Source organism: Xylaria bambusicola (genome assembly GCF_022495145.1).
Source record: "Xylaria bambusicola strain CBS 139988 unplaced genomic scaffold F5B22scaffold_17, whole genome shotgun sequence".
NCBI classification, from domain to species: Eukaryota; Fungi; Ascomycota; class Sordariomycetes; order Xylariales; family Xylariaceae; genus Xylaria; species Xylaria bambusicola.
The window spans coordinates 249096-264958 of NW_025953570.1; the positions used below are offsets into that span (position 1 = coordinate 249096).

Sequence of the window (15863 nt, forward strand, 5' to 3'; positions counted from 1 at the left end):
ACGCAGAGGGGCATTGACCACTATAAGTACCTACTTAGGATCTCAATTGCTTATTGTTGACCGATCCCATCCACCTACCTTTTATAAAATAAAATAAAAAACACACAGGAAAGAAGAAGGCTTACCTCGCCTACTTACATACCTCTACCTACAGTACATCATATGTAAGTATTTACCTCCAGTGTACATAGTACCTAGTGACCACTCTCGCCACTCTGTACTTGGTGGTTAAATACATACCCAGGTAGGCAGGTACCTACAGTATCAGTTACTCCTCCTCCTCCTCCAGACTTTGTGTCCAGAGCTCCTCCCCCCCCCTTGCTTCTGTCGCAGGTTGAGGCTTGTCTCTTCTTGGACTAGTGCGAACGCCCACACGGAAATCAGCCTGTTCTGCTCTTCGACGTCGCGCGCTTCAGCATTGTCGCCATCGTCCAGAGCATTAGGGCTGTCATCTTCATCACATGCGACATCTGTACTTGATGCTCGGATTCTCGTCCCGTTAATACCATTCCATCGGCTACATCCACGCCATCTACTTCTCCATATCGTCGTTATCATTGCCGTAGACTTTGCTGCCTTCCACAACATCTTGATCCCCTCCAATAGCGCACACGATTCGACTAGCTCACCCACGATTCGTCGAATACGAACCGGTTTCCGCCGGAATCGCTCCGTTTTAGGATATATAGATAGACTTAGAGGCTAGTCGTGGTTGCGGTCGTATACGTAGTGAGCAGGACGGAAAGATAATAGCAAGAGCAGATAGGTTCAAGTAAGAGGAGGTGATTGGGCGGGTGGAAGCTAGAAATCCTCGTCGAAATGCAAACATCAAATCCTCCGTCGCAGCGCACGATGCACCGACGGTCTCCGGGACCCGATGGAGGGCCCTCCAACCCCCCCGTGCGGTCCATGTCTCCAGCAAACATACAGCCACGCTCATCCACCGCTTCAAGTAGATCAGCTGGCGGTAGCGCAGGCAGTTCGAGGCGGAATGTGAGTCATGCCGGATTTCCTCCGGAGCTACCCATTTTGTTGTGTTCAATCTTCTTCCTGCTCTGTGAATTACTGCGTTTCCCTAATAATCGAAATACCCCTCGAGATTTCAGATGAAGAGGCCGTGTTTCTTATCCTCCCCCTCCTCCTCCCTATATAGGAAACCTTCCGCTGACCACGCCATCTCCCCAGCAATCAAATGGCGCGAGTATGCCCCTCTCGCAAATAGAAAAAAGCGTCACACACCTCCTTGTTGCCACGAAACAGCTCTTGGAAACTCTGACGCAATGGTCTCGTGGCGCTGCTACGGACACCCAAGTGTCAGATGTCTACGTACGATTGGGATACGAATTTAACATGGCTTGTCGCGCGTTCACTGCCATCAATGTAGATACTTCCGACCTCGGAAACGTGCCCGAGTCTTTACGACATATTCTCGAGGCGACCTTGAGCCAAGAAGCCAGTACGGAAAGCCTAGAGAAGTACCTACCTCGAATACGTGATATCATAATTAATCTGCTTCATGGCTTAAAGAGAAAGCAGCAGAAGCTCAGACAGAGGCAGTCTAGGGACAAAGATGGTGGTATCCCTGAAGACAACGGGATGGCTTCCCGCACTATGAGTACCAGCACCGTTGGAAGCAATGGCACCGGTCTTACAACCCTGTTGAACGAAGGACTCGAGAATGGTTATAACAACGCAGTACAGAGAGATGGCGGTGGCCGAGGATCTGGAGGTAGTGCAGCTACGACTGGCGTTGAAACGTCTCCCAGCCGAAGATTTCAGCGAGATCAGTCTCAAGCTTCACTAGCATCGGACATGTCATCTCTTTCCAGCAACACGATGCAGAATATCCCTGTGTTGCCTCCGTATCCTGGAGATGAGACTATCCCAGCTGGCCCATCCAAAGGCAGTTTGGATATTGATTCTTTTCCTCCACCTCCCCCTCCGCCCAAGTCTCAACAAAGTGCCCTTGCTGCTCTTCAAAGGGGAAAGGACCTCGAGAGAAGGGCATCCCGAAGATACTCGGCATATCAGATTTCTAAACACTTGGGAGCACCGACCAATGGCGTACCCATGCTGCCGACACAAAATACTCCAGTGCCTAATCGAGGACGCGCAGAAGTTCGAGAGTCCATGCGAGCAGTACAAGTTAGAGAATCCATGCGCCATAACCGCAATGCATCTAATCAATCTAAAAGCATGTTTGAAAGCTCACCTATTCGAGTGCCTAGCGAAATATCCGAAGAAAGTTCATTGGCCGAGTTACCACCTCCAAAGGATGTCTCACCGACGCGGTCTCCCGATGAGAAATACCGGCCAAGTGCGACAATATCGGGCCCTTTACTAGATGCATTTCCAATAAATGGCTCGGAAGCCTCTGTTGAAGATAAATCTAAGGTTAACCTCCCTAGAGAGTCGCACCAGCGGCCTGAAACACCCAGCAATAGGGAGCAGAGGGAGTTTACACAAGAACAGTCTCCGCCACTAGATAAAGAGCTGACTCTTTTCCTACAATACAAATCGAAGGTGAAAAAGTTCGTCCTTCCAGAAGGCTATACTGGGTTGACAATTGGACGCCTCCAACTTGCTTTTATCGAAAAGTTCTCTTGGAACACTGCTCTAAATGGCGCTGATTTACCTGAAATTTATATACAAGACCCAGTTTCTGGTGTACGGCATGAGCTTGAAGACCTCTCTGACATTAAGGACCGGACGGTTTTAGCTCTCAACATTGAGCCTCTTGATGAGGTGAAAAAGCACATTGACGAAGGCTTGGGTACTCTAAGGAAAACAATGGACGAAGTCCGACAAAATGTCACCGACCAAGCGGCAGCCTTACAGCAAGTGTCAGACAGGCAACTAGAAACAGCCAAAGAAATGGCACGCATGGCAGCAGCGCCACCTATTACCGCTGATGGCTCTAGAACTAGCGGCACGGGTTTTGGGGCCAAGCTTAACCCCAGCCAGTCCAGAGAGTTGCAAAGTCTGCGCCGTGATCTCGCTATATTGCGCCAAACGTATTCCAATTTCCAAACTGAAATTCAGAGCTCCATGTCTTCACTACGAAACAAAGCCGCCAACGTCAAAGTCGCAGCTGTTAAGGCAGTTATGCCTAATGATGAGGGCGATGCAGGGTATAGCTATGTTGTAAAGGGCCGAAAACAACTCAATGCAGACTCTGATCGACTTGTCAATAAAGTTGACGATCTTCAAGATCTTGTCGAGGATTTGCGAAAAGACGTTGTTAATCGCGGTGTCCGACCCTTGCCTCGGCAGCTTGAAGGCGTATCCAAGGACATCCAGGTTTTGACTAAGGAGCTCAAGAAGATGGAGGATTATATGAAACGCGAGAAACCCGTCTGGACGAAGATTTGGGAGAAGGAGTTGGAGGAGGTCTGCCAGGGCCGTGATGAAATGAAACTTATGGAAGACCTCATGATTGACTTAAAGGATGATCTCGAAAAAGCAACAGAGACATTCACATTGGTAGAACAAGCGACGAAAGAACAGATGAAGGAAAACACTCCCGCGGCGAGGCAATTCTCTCGAGGCCTACAGAATCTCGGCAACAGCGCTGACCAGAGTGCTGCAAAAGAAAATGTCTTGGGCGAAGTGCGGGCACTACAACCTAATCACGAAGATCGATTAGAGGCCATCGAGCGCGCCGAGAAACTTCGGCAAAAGGAACTCGAAAGTCGAAAGGATAATCCAATGAAGAAAGAATTAGCTAAGTTTGTTAAGGAAGACAAACTGAAGAAGAGCGGTGGTTTCGAAGAAGTGGAAAGGGCGAGAAAGGCCAAAGACGATCGTATTAGAAGAGAAGTATGGGAACGCATGAATGGCATTGTACCGGAAAATCCGGTGGGAGAAGAAGCCAACACTAGTGATGCCCCAACAACAATGGAAGATGAGGGAGAACCACCCCAGGCATGAAAGAAACAGCGAAGGGAATGAATGAAGGAACCCCATATTTTTATACCTGTATACCCCTTATATTTGTGATGTTTATTCTTCTAGTACCTATGCCTCTTCACGCTTGTACTTTCACTGCATCATGTTTATATCATGTGTCTATATGGTCCTGTCATAGCCTCGGAGTGTTTGCTTTAATATTGATTTCCATTCTCTGTCTCATATTGATCTGAGAAGACTTACACACTTTTATCTCACTTTGTGCATACAAATATCGAACGAACCGTTGGTTGTTATGGAAGCCTTTTTTGAATTGTTTGACTCACAATCCTTGTCAGCTATATACATATCGCCAGGATTGCAGAACTGAAGTTAGTGCCCATTCTTCCATCTTCCTCAGGCCAATATCCTTACATGACCGGGAATCTTTTTTTTTTAGTCTTCTTCCGCTAAATTCCAAAAAAGGCCATATCCACGGTGGCGTGGATGGGAACGCTGTGGCCTACTCCGTTGGCGCTGTACCCGACCAGTTGCGCTGTTGTCGCAGTGCCCTCGCCATAGATGGTCATGGTATACCCTGACTGGGGTGAGTTGGAGGTGGCCTTTGACGTAGTCAACCCAAAGACGTTTGACCATTGCTTCATTGTCTCGGCATCTGCGTTTAGTCGTCAGTAAGTAACATACAGCCAATAGAATCAAGGGATTAAACGCACAGTTGGGGTAACGAAGAGTGTTGTCAGCAGTACCGTGCCAGCTAGAAATTCACCCATCGTCAGCGTTTATCCACAGGGTCAATTGGTGACTTGCACATTTCAGTCTCAAGAGTAAAACTCACATCTGCATCCTTGGGCGAGTGCCGTTGTAGCCAGGGTAGTAAGAGCGGACCATATCTCCCCATTGCGCTGCCGTCTTCGACAGCTGCCCGTTGGCGCATTGGTTGTTCCATCCTGGGGGGTCTTGGGTGGCGGTCGAGCCGGAGACGTAGAAGCATCCGTCTGGTACGCCGGAGTATACCGAGCCGGCCTTGAAAACTTCTGGGTAGGCTCCGACTAGCACGTTGGTCATCATGGCGCCGGAGCTGGTGCCAGTTACGAAAACGCGGCTAGCATCCCCGCCGCTGAATCCTGATGTTAGATATTGCCACTTATTATAAAGACTGCGATCCTTATTAAGGCTTAAGATGTGGAAAAGGCTAAGAACATACTAGTTTTGAACAGCGTATGTGACCATATTTGCGATGGTCTGGCTATCACCTCCGCCATTGTGTGTAAGAGCTAAACAGAGTCTCGTCAGGAATTGATAAAGAGAATTATAGAGTTTCACATGAATAAAATGTGACAAAAATAGGGGCATGATTTGGAGGGTAGTGAACATACATGCAGTTGAGGCTACATCGAAGCAGCCACCACCAGACTTCGAGTTAGGGAAGATGACAATGAAGCCACGCTGGCTAGCCAGCGGCATAAGACCAGATTCCGAAGAGTATTGCTGAGCTGATCCCTGGCAATGGTGTACTGCGACGATAATTGGGGCGGGCGTCTTGAGGTTCGACGGCACGTAGACATACATGCCTAGATTCGTGGGAGTGCCTCTGAAGCCATTGACTTTGGTGATCGATTGACAACTGCCAAACGACATGAGTCCGGCCAGGACAGAAAGGGTAGATAGGATCTGCATATTGTCGTAGTGCTCGCGGAATGCTAGTAGGCGGTTACTTGCTTAGAATCAACAATTCTGAATAACACAACAGGTGATTGAAGATATATATATGAGCTCCGGTAATATAACACTCCCCGTCTTATAATAGGGCCCATTAGTACTAGCCAAGCTTCCACTGCCGCGTGACGGGTCTTCGTTTTAGCCGTCGTGTACCTGCGGCTAATGTGCGAGGACGCAGGTCGAGCTATTGCGGCTGAGAGAGGGCCAATTTGGGGCGTTGACGACTCCGCGCCAATCTCGAGCATCGTTAATCAACGCGAGAACGCAAGCTGTGGCTCAAGCGAGCCATCGGAACCTTGATGGCCGAATTTGCAGCCATTGGTGCGAAAAAAGCAGAATAGGGTGGAAAGATTGGCTACGGGAAGATGGAGGAATGCTGGGAGATCGTCATATGTGCAGACCCCCATAGTAAATGCTTGAAAACTGGGCTAACAACGATGATACCCTGAGTGGCCAAACGTGGGGTTGATAGATTATACAGTCTTGGGATCAGCTCCTGCGGAATAATCATTTGAGTCACAGCTTGATTTCTCAGATCAATTCCCAGCCCTTGCGATGGATCGAGTGGAATGAGAAATCATGGTAATAGACTGTCGTCTGATAAGACATGATAGAGAATGAACAACTGTCCCTGTAAGGCTTCATCCCCGACATGCTATGATCTAATACAATTACAATATTGTTTGGTAGCCATCAGAGAATTGGCGGCCTTGATGGCAACTGGGGTGTATAACGATACAACTTCGAAGGTCAGGGGCTGAACTACGCGTTGTGGAGTGGTTTAAGGGAGGGCAATATAGCAGCAGTTTTGACCATTGCCCCAAGTTAGGTAAACATGTCACATACCTCGGATGATGACGTAGACAGTAATCAACGCCTCAGTTACTCAGGTTGATAAGATGTGATATAACCCAATTGGTGGTATAATCTTTTGTTTATCTTGTTCATCCTATTATTGAAAAGAAGACGCAACATGGTATAATCATGACAATAACTAATAGAATGGATGGGTAAGCTAGTCTGACACCAGTACCTAAACTGTGATTTATTCGAAACAAAGGGAACCTCCTTACTCCTGGTAGCCATTACATGTTTGCTAACCTCAGAAATTATCGCGCCTGTCTCCCTTAAGTGTCCAAGGAAAAGCCATGGTGTCGCTCCATTAACTATTCACCTAAGCAAATCGCCAACCACCCTCAAGCCACTACTCAACGTGCTCAACATCTATGGGCTTCTCTGAAGTAATGGGGCGAGAGGATTCATCACCCAGGACTGTCATCTTGGCCTTATTAGCCCCAATCTCAGACAAATTGACGCCTTCCTTTCGCATCCTCTCAATGTGATGTGCTTCAGCCGCGTACTCATCCCTCTCCTCTTGACTCATCTCTGGACCCAGTAGCAGGAATACGAGCATGTAAACCCATACAGCAGCCATGAATACAGCAATGACTTTGCCGTAGTCATACCTGTGTACGCCGTCCTTAGGAGGCAGGGGAAATCGTTCACCGATCGTGGCTTGAATGGTAGCTGCTGCTGACGAAGCTAGATTACCAAGCTGGTAGGTGACTCCAACAGCGGTGGTCCGAAGTGCCGGTGGCGAAAGCTCGGTCAGATAGATGGGGATGGGGCCCCAGACACCTCCAACGAAGAACTGCAAGAAGAACGCGCTAGCAGCGAGCTTCGTTGATCTGGGTATTGTATAAGCGGGCAGAACGGCGGCGCCTATGATACAACAAGTAATCATGCTGAGCCTTCGACCGAAGAACGTGCTCGTATAACCGATCGTTATGCCTCCTATTATAGCGCCTATCTGTCCAATCACGCTTATGATAGTCACATCGGTCGGGCCCAGTTCAACCTCTTTAACCTGTTAGTAATACACTTTACACGATATGAACAACGCCACGAGCCTTACGGTTTTTTAAGAATGTGGGATATAAGTCCTGCGATCCATGAGAACAAGAATTAAACCCAGTCATCAAGACAATGAGGTAGATGAACAAAAACCAGTTCTCCTTGAGTGATACCTTCACGTCTCGTAACCAAGCCTTTGCACTCATCATTGTAGTAACCTCTGAGCCTTGTGCCATCGCGGATTCGCGTGCCGCTTTCATGACTTGCGAAGCATTGGTCTCGGGTAGCCACCACCGATATGCGATAATCAAAACGGGGGGAGCAGCACCGAACCAAAACAAAGATCTCCAGCCATGAGTAGTCGTAGGTACCAGCTATGTTCTATTAGATAATTCTTGTTTCATAACTGAGGACATCTTACTGCTCGGTAAAATATTGTTGCCAATATCGATCCAACAGCATAGCCCTGCTGATACAAACCAGACAACAGCCCCCTAGCATCATACGGGAGGTCTTCTAGCGCGGTGGCTGCGGCCGGTCCATAAAGACCCCCCATTGCTATACCGTAGAGCGCTCTAACGCCGAGGAACTGAGGCAAAGACTGGGCGAATCCGGAAGCGAGCTCGAAAATAATGAACAGAAAAAGGTTGGTGATCATTGTCCATTTCCTCCCATATCGATCTGACAAGCTGCCGAATATGAGGGCGCCTACAAATCGTAACATCAAGGTAATAGTAATGCCCCAGGACACAGCTGAGTTGGTTGTCTCGAATTCAGTAGCGATCTCCGTCACGCAGAGAGCGACCGTGAAGAAGTCGAACGCATCCCAGGTCCATCCGAGGAAGCCCACAGAGAACATGAGCCATTGGTGGCGGTCAAGGTCTTTGAGCACATGAATTGGGTTACGCAATTTCGTCTTGGGGGGCTTCAGACTCGTGAATCGAGTGCCGAAATAGCGTGCTATCTGTTCGGAGGAATAAAACCACCCGGCTGCCATATGATTCCGCATCCTGCTTGAAAGTTTCCAGGCGCTCACTTATTTAGAATGAGCAAGTAAGACAGATTCTGAGCAACAACGCAAGCTACATGAGAAGCCGGGCTCTTGCTCTAGTATTTGTACGACTGCACTCGCAAGATGATCCTTCCGGTCTATCCACGGCCAGAACTTGCAGGGACCAAGCCAATATTTCAGCCAACCTTATCGACGACCATACAGAGAGAAGTGAGACGAGGGGAACCTGGTAGATTTACTTCCCTGTCTATGTAGGGTTGTATCCGTCGTTGGAGACTCACCGGAAAGACGCCATTGGCGTTCAATCTCAATCCCATGAGAGAGCGGCTGTTTGCAGCAATGGCATCGGGTACTATACGCCAATCATGGAGTGTCTGAGACCTCATGGCTTGCCTGCCGGGTCTCTTCTGGTCTAGATACATGACTGGCTCTACTGTACCACGGATCGGCACAGCCCTAATTGAATAAAACACTGTATAGTTGCCACCGGCTTTATAAATTGCGGTGACATTTACCCAGTGTGCACATTTTTGATTCAATCAGCATTTCCCCGATGAAGATTTGGTATCTATTTGTGCGATTTCTGACCCTCTTGAAGCAAATCACTGTAGGTAAAAGGAGAAGGGATAAGGTATACCATTTCATTCCAAGCAACTCTCATATAAAGGTAAGAACAGAAGGAAATAAACACAAAAGGGAGGAAAAAAGAATAGGCGATGCATGTAAATGCAAAAACGATGGTACAGGAGGAATTGAACCTCCGGCGATGGACTCGCGGGGAATCGAACCCCGGACCACTCCCATGCTAAGGGAGTATTATACCACTAAACCACAAGCCCGTGGAATCCGAGGGTGGTGAACCCTATGATAGCGAGGTGTCGTTAAAATAGCTACTATAACCAAGATTTGTTTCAGTTATTTACTCGGGCAAAATGAATATGGATTGTATAACTCAATTTACAAATATCCATCCAAATGGGATATTTTTTTAAATCTTACCAATAATAACCCAGTATAGCTATTTCAATAAGGAGCAAAGCTAAGGTATTGTATACTTTTACAGCATATAATAATATCTCCGTCATGAATAATAAGAAAAAGTATAGTAACATCTTTAAAGTTGAAAAGCAAGGATTCAATCTAAAAGTATATGTTTTACTACATGTCAATGGAGTAATCGCTTTCCAATGTTATTCTGAACAGCCGTTCTAGCAAGAAAATTTAATGCATAACTTTTCTGTGAGTCGAGGTCTAATTACATGACGCCCAGTCTATAATGAACACCTCTAATTACCATATAATTGAGCTTGCTCTTCCATGGCACTGGAGCTGACACACAAGTATTCTATAATTTCTTTTTCACCCCTGCTTTACGCAATTGTCTTCTCCTTGCACTCGATACTAGACGTTTGTTAGCTCAGGTGTCTCGATGTTGATGAGAATATATGGCGCTTACCCATATTTCTCCTTCAGTTCCTTGATTAGTGGGTTGTTGATCTTCGGGGACATTGGCGCTAGAATGCCCTTATCGGAGATGGTACCGTCGAGAACTTGCTTGACAGCTGTACAGAAATCATAAGCAATCTGTTCATGTATATAACTTGGAGTGATGAGCAGCAGTATTAGGTACTTACCAACAGCACAAGGTACTCCCACCACTGTAATTAAGATGATTACGTCAGTCAAAATCGCCAAGTTTGGGGGTTAGGTATTATCAAGCAGAGGTGTTTGTTGACTGAGTCAACAACTTCGAACTCACTACAAAATGGTCAGTAAGCATATATTCAGTTTATAATATTTGGCAGAGACGAATGGCTATTCATGGGCTGAATATCCTTTCACGTACCATTTTGCCATCGCAGAGTAGCCTCCTGATCCAACGGGGGCACCGTACTCGCATAGCGTCGAAGTTCGTGTTTCTCTGCTACCATCCTTGTGCTCAATCTCGAATTTATGCTGAAGCATGACCATATCTGCAATTATAGGAGGTTAATATTTACAAAATTCTCAGTACCCGAGGCTGTACTTACCGCGCTCGCGTTCCTCATACTGCATCTTCTGTTCTAAAGTGGCGCAGAGGGTATCGAGTGGGTTGCCCTTGGGGACAATCTTTTCTGAGGAAAACTGTACAACGATATCAGCTTTTGCACTCCCTTACGAGGTTATGGATGATAGGTGCCCATAGAAAACAAGGTGACGTTGAAATTGCCGGTGCTATAAGAGGAAGGATGAACATAATATAATATGACTTACCAATCCGATCCACTTCAGTCCGGCAAGAAGCTGCTCACGCTGCTGGTCATCCTTGAAGTTTGCCTTGGAAACAACTGCCGAGATTAAATCTTGCTCGCCATTGCCAGACGCTCCGATGATCTTTTGCGTAGCCTCGTTCCATGAAATTGGCTCCTTAAGAGCACTGTTCTCGTTATCGCTCAAGAAACCCACTATACCGGTATTTAGCAATGATCCCAACCGCAAATTATCGAGGAGCGAAAGGATTGTAAGCTTACAGTCGACCAGTAACTTGATGAACTCCCTTTAAATGATAGTGTTAGCGTCTCCTTTCAATTGGGATTATTTGAGGGCTGTCTGAAGAGCAACATCATGAGACTTTGGCAGCGTTAAAGGCAGTGTCCAGCCCATTATTAACACCCAAGATAGAAGAAATAGAAGAAATGAAGGGTAACAGAGAGCTACTTACGGGAATCCTCCATATCGAAGAGTGCCACGAACAATAGTCTGGGCCTCTGGAATGTTGTATCTGTCCGAATATTTAGGTCAGATGTGTGATCTTATCCAAGGACTGGGAAGGCCTTCACCAACCGCTCCTTGTATGGCGTAGAGTCTCTGTTGGGATACGCAACAAATGCGAAGCCAGGGTATATCGGATAGGGCTTCGCCTCTGCCATCAGTGCGGGTCCCTCCACGTTGACGACCTTTCCTCCTTGGTAATAGCTGGCGGCATTTCGCAGGGCCAAGAGAACACCCCTGCTATAGATTAGCTGCAGGTTCTGAAGCAGTAGACTGCATAAAATCGATCTACTTTAGGGAATAAGACGTACCTAGATGACCAACTGAACTTATACCCAAGGGGGTTTCCAGAATCCTCTGAAAATATTTAGCATTCAAACAAGAAAATCGTCACCTCGAGTGGGGTTTGGGGCCAGTGTTCTACATCTCATCTCAAGGACACGTACCAGGGGCCGGTAACCCGCCTAAAATACCAAAGGATGTTAGCCCAATTCTTCATTGCACTTGTTTTTCCAAAGTCGCACAAGTTTTACATACCGCAGTATGAAAGGAAGGATAGAATCTTCCCACCAGCCTCATGGACCTCAGAGATGGTCTTGATGGCGTATAAGTGCTTTTTAAGACCATTCGGTTAGCTGCGTATTCTCGAGGGAAAAATAGCCGTTGTCTTGGGTGCCACTATGCATTATAGCAGGCCATTTCCGTAGGCGAATGGGGCTGGGATGTTGATAACATGTTTTTAGGATGCTTACATCGACACCGGGGTCCACACCAATCTCGTTCATAACGGTTATACCGGCGTCTTTGCATTGCTGATCAAGCTCCATCATGGCAGGCGAGACATAGCTCGTGGTGACAACGTGCTTCTTCTGCCTAATGGCGCTCTTGATGACGGTAGCGTGGAAAGTGTAAGGAATCAGAGATATAACTAGGTCGTTCTTTGCTACCTCGGCATCGAGGGCCTTGTCGTCGTTAACATCGAGAGAGATGGGATGAGCGTTCTTAACACCCTTTGAAAGCTCCTGCGCGCTCTTAAGAGTTCTGCAAGCTGTTAAAAGTCAGAAGAGGCGTAGTAGGAAAATTAGCAATAAGTTCGGAGACCTTACCAACGGTGACTTTGATGCCAGCGTCACTGAGAATGTCGAGGGTAGGCCGTGTGACGAACCCCGCGCCCAGCATAAGAACCTGTCTAGGGAATTGTCAGTAGAGATTGTTAACTGGCAATTGCGTATGATTACCTTTGCGCCATGATGTCTGATTCAATCGTAGACGAAATAGAGATTCTATATGGAAGTGGATGTAGAGTAGAGGAGGATAGAAGATAGAACGTCACTGGTGTGTGTACTTTGACTCAACAATAAGGGCCCCTCCAAACCTCGAAAGAGCTGGTTGCCGAATTCGGAACTACACAACATTTTAGTGGAGCCAGTACCTCCGGCCCGGCATCATATCTAGTCATCATGCACCGCTTAACATCGGTATGCCGAAGCAGCATGCGCGTCTCCGCTGGCTATTACATTAAGCGATATGCCATGGACGCTTGGAATTCGGGGAAGACCTTTTCGCCGAGTCTCTAGATGACACAGGAGGAATGGATATCGAGGCACAGACTCATAGTCGGTTGTTCTAGTAGGTATGTAAGAAAGAAGAAACCATACCTAAGGATACAGTAAGGGCACCGAAGTCAGCATTGCATGGATGTCGCAGAGTTGTTATCGGGTTGAAATGACAAGCTGCTTAACAATGTCACTTATCAGTGGCCTCGTTAGCACAGGTTCAATACCATAAGTAGATATTCTTCTGTACACCCTCCTCAATAACAACCAATATCATTAAGGGTAGTAGTATGGTACGCAGCATCCTGTAGGCTTCTTCAAATCTTACGATAGTGTAATTTCAACGAGAAAGGCGTATCGTGTAACGTTGATTGGTATAATAAAGTACAGCCACGAGTGCGCCGCCGAGTGGCCTATTCGGCTGTCAATTCGCCTATTCGCCTCTCAATCTCGGGAACTTGTCTCAGTAACACCTCCAGATCTTCTTTCTCATCTTCGAGCTGTAACCGTTTTTCAGCATCCAGCTTCGTGAAGACATAGTTCCCTTGTCCATCAAATTGCAGAATTCTGCTGTGGTATTTCCAAAGACTCCGTCTATGACTAACAGTCATAAGAGTGATGCCCAGCGCCTTCGCATTATCGTACATAATCTTCTCCGTCTCTAATGTTACACTGCTCGTACACTCGTCAAGGATCGCGTATCTCGGCTTGTGATAGAATAACCGGGCCATAGCTACGCGTTGTTGCAACCCCCCTGAAAGGACATCTCGCCATTCGGCTTCAGCGTCCCAGCCTTCGGGGTAAAGCTCCACTAGATGTTCAAGGGATAGAATCTTCAATATATCAAGTAATTGAGCGTCGGTTACTCCACGTGCTCGTACAGCACGCAGGCTATCCGGGTAGGTGATTTGCTGGCGCAAACTGCCTCGGGATAGATATGGTCTCTGGGGTATATAGAAAATGTCTGTAAAAGGTGGTTTGTACACAGTACCACCATAGACCGGCCACAAGCCACCCAGAATACGGAAAAGACTTGACTTGCCGCAACCATTGGGACCGACGACCAGAAGATGATCGCCTTGTTTCAAAGAGAAGGACAATGCTTTCACAAGCACATCCCCATTGGGCGAGATGATAGGAACATCGATGAACTCGATATCCTTGCTCTCAACCACTTTGCCGCGACCTTTTAACACAGCCTCGTGCTCCTCGGTGCCTGAGCTTGATACAAGCTTCTTCTCGAAATGTCCCGCCTGTATATCGTCCATCACCTGTAACAGAGATGCTACACGAGACGTGTAACCAGCCAGCTCCATTATTTCGCGATACGAAAACATGATTCGGCCAAAGGCATCCGATGCACTCAACAGCATACGACGGTTTGTGACGAAGGTCTCTGTCCGATCACCCATGCTTATAGTGTCACCTAGCTGACCGGGAAGTTTAAAGAACACTGGTACACTACAGAGCAAGAGACCTAGTGCTCCCCAGAAGTACTTTATCACAAAATCTTCCATGATACCGTGATAGAACCGCCGCCGGAGGATATAATTCACATGCTTGATAAGTGTAAAATACCCCTTATCAAGTGTGTCTTTCTCCACTTCGTGTCCGTGATAGAGGGCTACCTCTTCACTGTGGTCTATGAGCCTGGAGTGTTGGAACCGAAACTCGCCCTCTAGTCGTGCTTCATCAGCAACATATTTGCCGAAAGGCGGGGTGAGGGCTCGCATGACGTTGGCCGATAGCTGAACAAGCAGAGACATGAAAACCACACCCTCGCCACCAACGCTCTTAGATAATGACCACGTATAAATTGTCTGAGAATAGTTAGTTGAGGGTACATGTGTACTCGTATATCGTGAAGCTTACCATATCTAGTAACGGCTTGGCTAAGTTACTGTATAGCTCAGCCAGACTATTTGAGAACTTAGCAACATCTACCGATATTACCTGATCGGGGTTCTTTATCCGATCATCCAAAGCAGATATGCCATAGAACGTGAGCTTGGAGAGATATTGATCGTGAATATATTGAGTCAACCGTGTTCGGTACTTCAGTGAGAGTTCGGCCTGATGGTATGATAGCTACAACGATGGTTCGAGGTCAGCAACTTGCATACAAGAAAAGAGTATAAAAGGGTATAATAACCATAGAGTTAGTGAAGGTCGCAGGCATAGCAATCAGCATCCACCATACTATCCTCGTCAAGAATTCCTTTCCACTTCCTTTGACGAGGGCCTTGACAATTGCGCCATCCATCTCCGCTACCTTTAGACTGATAAGAGTTCGCACGACGAGGAAGAAGCTATGACTTAAGAGCAGCCTAGCTTCCTTACTCGCGGCGCCCGGTATAACAATCTTCAGCAACTTCAACAGCGACCGGAAAAACTCGCGATTTAGCTCAACCTTCTTCTTACTTGCTGAGTCTTGCGCATCGCTTGATGTTGTGCCTGAGTTTCTTTTCGCTGCTTCGCGAGCAGAGGCGGCCTTTTGCTCAGATATAGCATGACGGATACGGTTTACGAGGGCGAGCAGGAGTGTTAAGTAGACGGCACGGGAGATGCGTGTGCGGTTTGCAACATAGAGCTCTAGCAGCTGCGAAACGACGCTCTTGATCGACCGGTCGGGCAGAATTGGTTTGGAGTGCACCGCCATGGCGGCAGGATGAAGGGAATACGCTCCCTATTTGGCTCAGCATGTAGAGACGCGTTGTGAACACGTTTAAAGATTACGTACTCGGCTAATTGGATGCACAACAGGGCTCAGCCCATGAGAATAATGGCCAAACAATGTGCGTTGAAAGATTCTATGTCGATGAGCTTCTATGAAGGTTTACATGGCTAGGGTAAGAGAGGGAAACGGGATGGTAATGGAACAGCGCCGAGGTCATGATCATCACCATGCAAAGTACGGATTTGGCCTCGGCGCAAGCCTCCCGGCCCCTGCACAAGACAGCTAGGCAGGGTGACGTCTTTAAGCATGTGAAGAAGAGATGTGGCTGGTTAGTGCGTCAATGTGAGGCGTAACCACTTACAGCCGCTTTAGGTACCTAGGTACC

The 15863-nt window shown here is 47.3% G+C and overlaps 5 protein-coding genes and 1 non-coding gene across 6 annotated transcripts; 1 reads left to right on the top strand and 5 right to left on the bottom strand.

Annotated features, from left to right (window-relative positions):
- The first annotated feature begins 704 nt into the window (after positions 1 to 704).
- Positions 705 to 4306, top strand: F5B22DRAFT_116129 (bud site selection protein 6). The gene is made up of 2 exons (XM_047968843.1): positions 705 to 993; positions 1186 to 4306. The coding sequence occupies exons 1-2, from the start codon at positions 820 to 822 to the stop codon at positions 3928 to 3930; spliced, it is 2919 nt and encodes a 972-aa protein (XP_047831395.1). The 5' UTR covers positions 705 to 819; the 3' UTR covers positions 3931 to 4306.
- Positions 4307 to 4358: 52 nt separating this feature from the next.
- F5B22DRAFT_645925 (putative Acetylxylan esterase A) lies at positions 4359 to 5586 on the bottom strand (the record flags this gene model as incomplete). Its single annotated transcript, XM_047978660.1, has 5 exons — positions 4359 to 4564; positions 4623 to 4663; positions 4745 to 5026; positions 5114 to 5183; positions 5286 to 5586. 5 exons carry the CDS (start codon positions 5584 to 5586, stop codon positions 4359 to 4361), a joined length of 900 nt encoding a protein of 299 aa, XP_047831396.1.
- Positions 5587 to 6543: 957 nt separating this feature from the next.
- On the bottom strand, positions 6544 to 8769 carry F5B22DRAFT_116180 (carboxylic acid transporter). Its single transcript, XM_047968844.1, has 3 exons — positions 7904 to 8769; positions 7544 to 7856; positions 6544 to 7488 (listed from the first exon to the last, which is right to left on the bottom strand). The coding sequence occupies exons 1-3, from the start codon at positions 8489 to 8491 to the stop codon at positions 6833 to 6835; spliced, it is 1557 nt and encodes a 518-aa protein (XP_047831397.1). The 5' UTR covers positions 8492 to 8769; the 3' UTR covers positions 6544 to 6832.
- A 492-nt stretch (positions 8770 to 9261) lies between these two features.
- On the bottom strand, positions 9262 to 9333 carry F5B22DRAFT_t97. The gene has a single exon. It is a non-coding gene; the product is annotated as a tRNA-Ala (tRNA).
- Positions 9334 to 9864: 531 nt separating this feature from the next.
- On the bottom strand, positions 9865 to 12494 carry F5B22DRAFT_645927 (Apo Saccharopine reductase; the record flags this gene model as incomplete). Its single annotated transcript, XM_047978661.1, has 16 exons — positions 9865 to 9895; positions 9951 to 10078; positions 10129 to 10152; positions 10231 to 10252; positions 10341 to 10467; positions 10525 to 10618; positions 10748 to 10938; positions 11005 to 11030; positions 11196 to 11255; positions 11318 to 11482; positions 11557 to 11602; positions 11692 to 11709; positions 11783 to 11858; positions 11998 to 12293; positions 12352 to 12434; positions 12484 to 12494. The coding sequence occupies 16 exons, from the start codon at positions 12492 to 12494 to the stop codon at positions 9865 to 9867; spliced, it is 1398 nt and encodes a 465-aa protein (XP_047831398.1).
- A 720-nt stretch (positions 12495 to 13214) lies between these two features.
- On the bottom strand, positions 13215 to 15460 carry F5B22DRAFT_635922 (ABC transporter transmembrane region 2-domain-containing protein; the record flags this gene model as incomplete). Its single annotated transcript, XM_047977213.1, has 3 exons — positions 13215 to 14621; positions 14674 to 14889; positions 14954 to 15460. 3 exons carry the CDS (start codon positions 15458 to 15460, stop codon positions 13215 to 13217), a joined length of 2130 nt encoding a protein of 709 aa, XP_047831399.1.
- Between the last annotated feature and the right edge of the window lie 403 nt (positions 15461 to 15863).